General features: G+C 38.6%; 1 protein-coding gene across 7 annotated transcripts in view; it reads right to left on the reverse strand.

Moving 5' to 3' along the window:
* Positions 1–4,395: 4,395 nt before the first annotated feature.
* Positions 4,396–11,184, reverse strand: part of LOC110064223 (epithelial sodium channel subunit alpha-like) — a 22,677-nt gene continuing 15,888 nt past the window's right edge. For all 7 annotated transcript variants that reach the window (XM_020771234.2, XM_089274518.1, XM_089274516.1 and 4 more), the window contains 9 exons: positions 11,035–11,165; positions 10,361–10,524; positions 9,519–9,629; positions 8,916–9,018; positions 8,295–8,373; positions 7,652–7,706; positions 6,591–6,667; positions 6,340–6,415; positions 4,396–5,500 (listed from right to left, as the gene is read on the reverse strand). In XM_020771234.2, the coding sequence (XP_020626893.1) occupies positions 5,333–5,500; positions 6,340–6,415; positions 6,591–6,667; positions 7,652–7,706; positions 8,295–8,373; positions 8,916–9,018; positions 9,519–9,629; positions 10,361–10,524; positions 11,035–11,165 (964 nt within the window). In that variant the 3' untranslated portion in view covers positions 4,396–5,332. The remainder of the gene's footprint in view (positions 5,501–6,339; positions 6,416–6,590; positions 6,668–7,651; positions 7,707–8,294; positions 8,374–8,915; positions 9,019–9,518; positions 9,630–10,360; positions 10,525–11,034; positions 11,166–11,184) is intronic.

An 11,184-nucleotide genomic window follows, 5' to 3' on the forward strand; every position in this document is an offset into this window, starting at 1 on the left:
ATCACTTTTAATATCAATGATGTCCTGAACAAGAACAAGAACAAGCCAAATGAACCCATTGCAACAGTACCCAAAAAAGATGTTATCATTTTATTACCTTACATAGGTCTCCATGGCAATCATATTACTAAGCGTCTAAAATCTTGAGTAAATCGTTTCTTCTCCTTTGTTAATGTCAAAGTTATTTTTCAAAACACCCGGCGCATCAAATCCTTCCTCCCATACAGGGACTGTCTCAACCGATCACAATTATCCAAAGTCATTTGTAAGCTAGTTGCCGGGACCGCAATGATTTGTACATTGGGAAAACGAAACGAAGACTTCACGACCGGAAAACGGAACATTTCAAGGCCCTTCCGAAACGTGATCACTCTTCTGCTATTGCTGATCACGTTAAAACAACTGGTCACAACATCAAATGGGACTATTTTGGCACTTTGGCGTCCGGCAAAACTGACTACGATTGTAAGGTTAAGGAGACCTTGTTTATTCAGGAGTTGCAGCCAGCATTGAATGTCAATGTCAGCAGTGAAAATCTTTCACTTTGTTAGAAAAGCTTTTCCATTGTGTCACTTTACAGACAGTTTCCACTGTAGATGTTTTACTGTCTGGGTTCCAGACTCCCATCGATACAGTATAAAAAGCTTTTCAAAAAATTTTAACGGTTATACTTTTGAAAATGTAGGTTGACTAACATACGAAACGTCAGGTTCATAAAATGCATGTTTTTAAAATGTTTATCACCGCTGTTTGTGTTATATTTTTAATCAATTAATACCTCTCCGACAGAATGATAACTTCGATAGGAAATTGATTGCCATTCGTTGTGGAAACGGCAAATGACTACGTCTTTTATCCTTTCTTTTAAAGTTCAAGCTGAAAATCATTACCTTCGAAACGGGCCTGAATTGTTTGAAATAATTGCAATCGAGAAAATATCGTTTTCTAATCAGTATAGATATCACGCGCATTCTGATTAACTAAAAGGAAAAAGCATGGCTTTAAGTTCCTTATTTCGTAAACATAGCTGGAGTTTAGTCAGATCTGTTGGACAGGCTTGGACATAATGGTTAACCTGACTGAGTAGTCAATGTGTTTTGTTTCGAGACAAACGTTAATCCCGCACCAATCTTTATAAATCAGGCGATGGACTAACATCTTCAGGGAGAAGCATTTCTTTTATATATGTATACCTCTGGGTGGAGAGAGGCATTGTGAGAGTAAAGCGTCTTTCCCAAGAACACAGCACAACGACCCCGACCAGGGTTCGAACCCAGACCGCTCAATCCGAAGACGAGCGCACTAACCATAAGGCCACCCTCCCAAGCGGTTTTGTCAGTTACTTGGTATTACAGAAAAGGAGTTAATCACCTGCCTTGAGCAAATATAATATGTAGAAGACTTCGGGAGATCCTACAACAATTTTTAATATTTTTTCTTCATCTCCCACTCATTGCTCTAAAATCCCAAGTGAATTTATTGCCGTGATTTAAACTTAGTTCAGTAAAATGTCGTCATAAAATGTCCAAAGCTTTGCAGTGAGACTAGTTGCTTCGCTCGTGGTTCTGCATTTCATGACGTTATTTGAAGGAAATATTTAAAGGTAGGGTTTCCCGGTTCGGCGCATGTCTCTAAATAAAACACTTTTGTTCGCCTTTGGTTCGGCGCATGTCTCTAAATAAAACACTTTTGTTCACTTTTTTATATCAATGTTATCGCTTTAAAAACCCCACTCAAATGTGGCTCAGTAATCACATGCTATAGTTAGTCGTGGTAGAATGACGGTTGACCAAAAGTCTCAGACGATTTCAGTGGATTTTACCGATGCTGTCGACTGTTGAATTTAGTTCTGACCCGTACGATTTATTCTACGGTTGATGATTTTACGGCTATTTGCATGGGAAATTAGGCGACTTGCTTACGATTTCTTCATGAAACTCTCCCTTTAAAAATGATTTCTGGCTAGAAAATAAAGATTTTTTCCCTCAAATCTCAGTGTTGCCACATTTTATCCATGCGAACATGCAGACCATAAGGTAGAAAATTTACTCTTTCCCTCGCAGCCAGTCATTGTTAAAACTAAACAGAGCTGGTGGGCGTTGACAAATCTTCCATCTATCGATTTGTGACATTTGCTCGTTGTTAACTATTAAGAGGGAATCCACCATAAGTTCGAGTAACTAGTGGACAAAAACGGCTTAGTACCAACATTATATACATTATATTGCAAACTTCTATGCGACTGTTTTAAATATCTTCTCAAAAGAAATCATTTCCAACAACACCAAATTTAGAAAACAAATGTCGAGGTTCAGATGAAACACTTGAAAGTACTGGTGAAATGAAAATGATCAAAAAAAATTTTACCTGTATTTACACAATTCTTCTGAAATTTGAAATATATTTCCTCAGCTTCCCATGGGAAATTGTTTCTGGGTTGTTTCAGGTAAATATTTATATCTTTAGCATAAAGGACTGTAATATACTTAAAATTATTCTGGTACAAGGGTTTTGTCCATTAAAAGTTTGAATTGCTCGATTTCCTATCAGATTTCGTCTTAAGGTTTATAAAAATGGTACGTTCATCTTTACCTGTTTGCCTTGCGATGAGGTTAAGTTTCTGCCCACTGTTTCTTATCTTTCATCACTTTTCTCGAGGTACCGTGAATCACTGGTAAAACGATCTTCCCCGAGTGCAGAAAATTTAACAAGCTTTTTCTTTTTCAGAAATAGTCGTCCACTTCTTCTTTTAGGGCTCCATAAATCCTGACTGTTGATTTCCGACCGAAAAGAAAGTTTAGGTTCTGATAAAGTCAATTGGAGGGCAAATCTCGCTTTTTACGTGACGTGCGTTCGCAGCAGAGGAACTCTGCATTCGGAGTGAGTGTTAAACAAGCTTTCGTGTGAAATAAAATCTGACGTGTGCCGAGAAGCAGCTGTCTTTGAGCAAATAATGGACAGTATACGGGTGGCCTTATTTGGGAGCAACAGTGGCGGATAGGACTAACGCGAGTGATTTGTTTAGCTTACACCCACCTATCCGTCAAAACTGTTATTCAAACGTGCTTGTAAAGTTATACGTGGCAGGTGAAAGGAGACTATCTGAATAGCCGCAAACTGTTTGTTTATAATTTCCAAATAAGAGTATAGTGACTCACGTTACGCAGGTTACAGTCTATGTATCATCTATTCCTAAGCGTATTTTGTAGCGTTACGGGCGAGAGGTAGAAGAAGCGAGACACAATCAGTAATCGCTAATGATGAACCAAACCAAATAAGTGACAATCATCAGGGCATATAAGCGAGAGAAAACATGTCACTTTGGAAACCTATAACAAATCCGACAGATTTTGCGCAGTAACCAGAGCTGGACGAATCCGAACCATGCATGTTAAATTTACGCAGTTGTTGGGTTTGATACTGATTGGTCTAAAATATGGCGTTTTTGTTGTAAGTGGTATACATCTAACTTCGAGACGCAAGGGCAGGCATGGATTAAACATGTACACAGTAAAATGTATATTCATTGAACTTCAGGAGTGATTCATCGTTTTCAACGAATGACCGATGAATTTATTAAAATGCTGTCGGTTAAATAGCAAATGCATGGTTACTATGATGCTTATTATTGCGTTACGTAATAAGCGTCATAGCATCATTGAAACCATCATAACAACGATGAATCACTCCTGAAGTCATGAACTGGATTCAATGAATATACAATGCTCCTCTAAGAGTTGAGCGCTCTTTAAAATCCATTCACCGTAAGAAAATAGAAGTTATACAGTAAAATGCATAGTACTATGTAAAGATGCCCTCGGCTACAGGAAAAAGTAGAATACGTACTGGGGTATATTCAATCGGGTAAAATACAGCATCTTTATAGCTGAAGAAGTCAGATCATTGTGTTACAAGTAATCGCAAGAACACGAAAAGGAACAAAATTCATGAGCATGATCTCAGAAGCATGAGCCATACATGGTAGTGACAAGTGTTTTCTACACTTGTAAATTACGAGATTTTTTTAACCAATTAGAACACGCGTTGTAAAGGGAAAAATTACTGAATTCTGGTGGTTTTAGCCTGCGAGCAGGCTCCGCTCGCTGTGACAATCACGGCTTCGCCACTCACGTGCGCGTCCTTGCCACGCACGCTCAATGCTCGCGCTCAATCCGCAAACGTGAGCCTGCTCGCAGACTATGATGGTTTAGAAACAGGGCACTTTTTAGACTGTTGGAAGTCTGGTTTTCTCTCGAAACGAGGCGGCGAGCGTGAGGCGATATTTTTCAAACAAGAAGGGAATGATTGGGACGAGACGTGGACGCCGCACTCACAAATTCTCGTGAGCAAATCTGAAAATGCGAAAAGAGCTGAAGATCAACTGAAGACACAGAATTTTTAAATTCATTTTTTCCCTTTGTTATATTACAAGCAAGTAAGTAATGGCACACTCAGTATGGCTTGGTCTTCAGAATCTGGATATCTCTGAAAGTAAACATGATGACGATGATGATGATGATGATGATGACTGATGATGATCTCATTTGACCTAGCACTAGCATGAGATATGTTATAAATTACACAACTGGAAATTATAATCTAACCGTTTAATTATCTTACAGATAATACATTTTAAATAATTTTCTTGTAACTTGATTTTTTTCTAACAGAAAACTAACAGTATAATTATCTTTGGTGTGCACGAGTTTGGCGCTATCAAGAGCATGCCTTCAAAAAGCCAGAAGTCAAAAGACATATTTACATCGAGGAAAACCTAAAGTATAGGTGTAGTCATTTTGAAACATTAGCACACAATATGCGCTGAGGCACACAAGGTTCTGATCTAAAACTGAAGAAGTCTGAAAGACTTTCTTCAAATCTAGTAATCGTTCGTTGCTAGTATCGATAAAGACATTTAAATTACGATTCGCTCTCCCTTCAAGTCCTTAGTGCATTTCATGTGCGAGCGAAGGTACTTAGTCGTGAGTTTAGCTCCCTTTTGACAAAAAAAAAATGGCTGAACTGTAGGTTGTATTTGCGCACAAGATGCTTCTTCATTTATGTACAGAGGGCCTAACACCTTTGCTACACTGCCGGACCTGACTTCCAAGATTTCGTTGTTATTTGACAATCAACCAAGAACCTAACAAATGTGTCATTTAAAAGTAATATTCTCAAGCATCTACCGAATTTGCAATTTGGACCTTGATTCGATTCCCGTACCTTTCGTAGTTCCTATGTGTTAGACTAGGTGAAGCACAAACGATCTTTCTACGTAAAGATGGCTACATGTTCGTGCGGTGCTTCTTTCAATGATCGGCTGCATCATGTGCTATGACATGTTTATGTCTTTAATTTCTTTGACGTCAGTGAAATATAACTTTTGGAACAGCACTTTGAAAATGTCCAGGAGTAGTTTCAACACCTCTGCTACTGTGATAACTGACACGCCTATCCAAAGACCCAACTGTCCACCAATGTCGCTCATGAGATTCTCAAACTATAGGGAGCAGAGAGATCATCGTCATTTACTGAGATTATGGACAATTTAAGGAAAACAACCAGTGGGAACTTAGAACTGAACATATTTGGTAATTAACCCGAAAACGATTTATTGTAGAGTTTAGGGTTGCACAAAGTTGTCAAAGAAGCTTGCTCCGAAGTTGTCGCTAAGTACTTCCGCGTTATGTATCACCAGAAAATCATAACTGGTAAAAGTGATTTTTCAGATATCTACACTGTTGGCACACTATCCATGGATTGATATTCGCCGAAATGTCAGTTCTCTGAAGACTCAACGTCTGAAGTGTCTAGGCAGTTGGTTCAGTTGTTTTCCCTCCCTTTGTGTTGCATAAGAATATAACAGTTGTATACCCGTTATTGGAACCGAGCACGCCTTTTTTTATTGATGCACGGCTGGTAATCATAGAGCACTTATGCCCCCACGTATCTCCCGGATGTTGTGCTTCCAGCGCAATCACTGCCCCTTCTCAGATGTAAGCATTTTCGCTTTTTCATGATCAACTGAGAGACGATGATCAAAGAGTAGATCACCGTCTCTTGTTACGCTATATTCTTAATCAAATAGAAGATGGTGTTCCTATGATTTCTAAGAAAACAATGCACTTTTGAAGTCCAGAAAAAACTGAAAAACTGAACTGGACTCGCATCCGCCCGTGCATCAATTAGCAGTTTTTCAACACCTCAAGCGTGCATTATTTGCGAAGGGAACATAAAACACTATCTTATTCCATATTAATAAATAATTTTTTGCACCCATTCCGTTTGATTAACGCATGTAAATATACTATACATATTTTCACTGACGCTTATACTTACTGCGTAATATTCCGAGTAAGTAATTTTTTCCATGTTCAGCTCTTCAAAATAGATATTTATTCGTAGAAAATTTTGCCTGCAAAACATCAACAAATGAGATGATGATTATGATGAGAACATGTGCATGCATTTGTTGAAAAAATACTTAGCTTAAAGGATTCATTTACTGCACAGCTACGCAGAATGTGTTTGGCAGATCTATGCTAATGATGTTATCATTGTCCATGCGCTTTATAGTGGAGAATACTCACCTTAACGAGTCCTTGTCCTTTCCCATATCGTCAAATTTACTATCGCCTTGTCTGAGCATGATTGCCTGTAACTGTTTCTGTAGAGTAAATTGAAGGGATATAATCATCATCATCATCATCGTCATAATTACAATGACAGCGACAATGACAATGACAATGGCAACGACAACGACAACGGCAGCGGAAGCGGCAGCGGCAACGGCAACGGCAACGGCAACGGCAACGGCAGGGACAGGGACAGGGACAATGACAGTGACAATGACAATGACAATGACATACTGTGACAGTGACAATGGCAATGACATGACAATGGCAATGGCAATGGCAATGGCAATGGCAGTGGCAATGACAATGACAATGACAATGATAATGATAATGATAATGATAATGTCTTTATTATATATTTCAGCCAGGAATCCTTTAAGCTCCTTGAAGCCCCTCCACTATTTATGCGTTTATTACTGGATGATGTAAGATCTACTTGGTGGTCACTAAAGTTAAATGTTCACGTCTCTTTCTCTCTTTCTCTTTGACTTCTTCTCAATCCACCAGTCTTGGAATCATTACCATCTTTATACCGAGCGCATTCTCGATTTGAGTACGGGCATCTGGAACTCGTACCCATGCAAAACCTAGGACGGTGGGATTGTCGCGGTGATCAGACTTCTGCTTCGTTGCTTGATAATCTCTTGCGCTCAATTAAGATCAGTTAAGACCATGATAAGGCAGTGTAATAGTGCTTCATGTACTGCTCTGGTTATTGTCTTGTGATACTATGAAAGGCTCGCGGCCTCTTCATAATTTGGGGTTTAAACTACCAAGCAAAACATTTTTCCAAAGACAAAGCAATAATATGGAAGAAATGGGAAACTTTTTTTGTAAACTGTGGCTACGGTAGAGCCCCGTATTGAAAAGACTCTCTTTTGACCTAAGGAAATATCCATAGTCTGTGATTGCTAGCAAAAACAAAAAAATTTGAGTGACGGTTTTTGTTTTTGTTTTTTTTGGTGGTCGCAACAGCACAGGGTTTTTACTGCACTGAAAGAAAGATAAGATCTTACCTCGTAACTAAGGGACCAAGCTGAACTGGACATAGCCGTCCTGTAGCTAATTTGACTGTTAGAAAAATCATGTTATGAATAAGTAGATTATTAATAGATAGAACATTTAGGAAGACAACATCAACTGCAGCACACAAATTAAGAATTCAAAAAGGAATTAGTTAATTACTTATAACGAGTTCTCCTTTTCTGAACGCACTTGGGTGGGAAAAGCAGACCTTATAATTTTTTTTATTAAACCGAAAAAAGGACAAAGCCATTACAAAGCCTCCTCTAGTGATCTCTGCAATATGTTTGGTAAATACAATACAAATTATCTCAATGTGGTTTAAGAAACTCGATTAACAACCGTATACTACCTAAGCCTGGAACATAATACTTAAAGTGCAGCTTCTCCTGTAATGGCGCCACTTAATGGATGCCAATGGAATTCTCTGCCTCAAGATGCAACTGTCTGGTGGGGGTTTTTAAAAAAAAAGGGATCGAAGCCCACTTTTCCTCTCTGGGATCGCACACTTCTTTCGAGTAAATCAGTTGATTTTTGTACGTTATATATTTTTATATTTTTCTAAAAGTTCGCAACTGATGATATTCCGTGTTTGAATAAAGATAAATAACAAAAGATGAACAAAAAAGGACATACTTGCAAGGCTGAGGGCATTTTGATGAACAACCAAGTTGATCGTTATCATATTGTTTCTGGAGATTTTGAATGCATTCCACTGATGAACAAAATAAAAAAAGCAGAGTTCGCATCAGTCAAAATTATAGATCTTAAATAATATTGCAATAGGTAAATATTTAAAATAATATTCCCTCAAAAATCTAAAAACAAAATTTCAACATTATACAGAATAAACCCAATGTGAAAAATCAAAAGAAACGTTAAGCTTACTCAAGGCAAAGCGAGACCACGACACATAAATTGATAAGTTAAGTTACAAATTTACAATATTTAGAGAGGAAGTCAAATAAGCCCTAGATGGTTTCCATGCAGGTCCTCTATCCTGGTGGAATTGCAATTTGGAGATGACTTTTGTTGAATTTTGTCCAGGGTTTTTGTGGAGGGAGGAAAACCAGAACCGGAGAAAAACCCTGTGAGCAAGGCGAGAACCAACAACAAACTCAACCCACATATGGCAGGGGACCGGAATCGAACCCAGGCCACATTGGTGGGAGGCGAGTGCTCTCACCAATGCGACATCCCTGTTCCCATCTCTGCTTTTAGGGTCCATTGTAAATCTAAAGACAAACATTGCATTACCATCAGAAATTTCGGAACAGATTCCTGATACAGTCCGGAATTTTCCTTCGGTGCAATTACACTCCTTTTCTTGTGCACGAGCGAGACAAGAGTACATACAGCCCTGAACAGAGAAATAAAAACCTACATTGTCGCCAGAGCACTGACTTCATGAGTGATTTATACGATATATACGGAGATCTGTTTGAAAATTGGCACGAATGTGTCACAGATGTTCTTACTGTAAGTAATTAGGTGGGTAAGTCAGTAACTTTTTTACACATGATTAAAAATAAAAGCTAAAAAGCTATTGGGGTCGTGAGGTCTATATTTCTTAACGATATACTGGTCATCCATATGACCATTGATTCTTATCCATGTGACCACTGATTCTCAAAAAATACTGGATAAAGTGCTTACACTACGAATTATCTTACGACAAAATGAATGTGAGAAATTGCCCCAAGCTTGATTCTAGAATAAACTACCGATCATGATGAACTCTACTTTGAAAAGATTATAAGGAGCCTACATAAACGCATTACATGTCTGGGAGTTTCTATGATCTAGATAACTTTCGTTACAAAATCGAACGAAAACAAATGGAATGAAAAGATGGCAAACCTGCACGGAATACTTTGAGCCTTTGAAGTGTCTGTAAACGGAAAATTCCTCTAAATCGTCATTTTTATGACAACTTCCGTTGTTAAAAGGATCCACGCGGATAATTTTCAACTGTGGAAAAAGATAGCAACAGGTTTACCGAAGTTGAGCACGTTTAGGAGTTTGCTGCACAAATAAAATGCTAGGTTGACTGAGTGTTTGCAAGATTCGGCACAGCATGGCTATGCTTTAACAAGAGAAGATGAACTCTCTTGGTTTTGTTAATTAGTCATTGCAGACTTCTGTCTGTTTGCGTCTGCCAAAAATAACGAGAGCACTGGAGGAGTGAAGAAAACACTTCTCATTGCTCTATTTCCTCTTTGGGCTCTTCCCAGGCTATTGCCCGGGGAGATTCCCATGTAAAGAGTACGAAGGTGCTCGTCGAACCTTTAAGGGGTTAAAAAAGCAGTTTTGGTATGTCTAAGGGTGTTAAACTTTCAATGGTCCACGCTGACAGCTTTTGAGGTACCCTTAAAAATATGAGACTGGAGGTAATGTGTTGTTTTAGAATTGGTACGTACCTCTTAGGGGTGAAAAACATTTCAAGCCGCGCACACAAAACAGAATCTTGGTACCACTTAGCTGGTTGTTTTCAAAATTTGCGACAAGACACCTTATCCTTTTTATATGGGAGTGCCCCATCCCCTCTCCCCGTAGGGCTATTGCCGATCATCCTTCATGTTTAATTTCTTTCATGTTCTCAAATGCCTGCCTTGTTTGACAAAAAGGTGATTTCTTGCTTTGACGTCTTTAATATTGTCACTGAAATAGAACTCGTAACAAAATATGTTTATTAAGCAAACCTTTCGCAAACCAATAGACGTTGCAAATCCTGGAGAGACAGTGAAGCCCTCGTCGACAGGGAAAGTAATACTTCGTTCAGCAGTGAGTAAAACACGAACGCCGGCCTCCTGGCTAAGACTGGGAATGTACTCTTCTTGATTCACAAATAAATCTAACGTCAGACCTGAGGAGAAAGAGAATGTCACGATCTAAATATTAGTGAAAGCCTAGCTTTTAAGCATTCACTGAGATATGTTTTGTCCGTTTTTGTGAGTCAATGTGAATTTCACTCAATGATATGTCATTATTGACCTGTTTGATTCAAGTTGATCAGGAGTCATAAATGTCCTCCTTAAGTTCATTCGCACTTCATCAAGTTTGATTTGCAATTAACTCCCCTGTCAACTTCCAGGGGAGACCAAAGCACAAGGCGAATAGCCTTTTTTAGTATCTTTAGAAGCGGCTATTGTTGAATCACACAACCTAATTTTGATTTCAAGAGGTCCTTGATCAACCGGGAAGAAAAACAAATTTCCGGCCATATGAAGTAACCATACCAAACAAAACAAACAAATAAACACACACAACCAAACAAAAAACAAACAGGCAAACGTTTACGTAGTCTCAGGGTAACATTATTATAAAACGACTTTGAGTAATATTTAATTCGATTAATTTTCATACCATATCTTACCGTAGTTTGGGCCGGGCTTTGTGCTAGTCAAAATAGGTATCTTTTTCCCTTCGCCTGTTGCTCCAGAATTAAATGTGTAGCAATTTCCGTATCTCCAATTCCACGTACGTTTCCAGTACTTCATAAAATCACTACATCCATGAGATAAAA

The sequence above is a fragment of the Orbicella faveolata genome, unplaced genomic scaffold (assembly GCF_042242905.1).
Source record: "Orbicella faveolata isolate gen_17 unplaced genomic scaffold, um_ofav_v1 contig_36, whole genome shotgun sequence".
NCBI classification, from domain to species: domain Eukaryota; kingdom Metazoa; phylum Cnidaria; class Anthozoa; order Scleractinia; family Merulinidae; genus Orbicella; species Orbicella faveolata.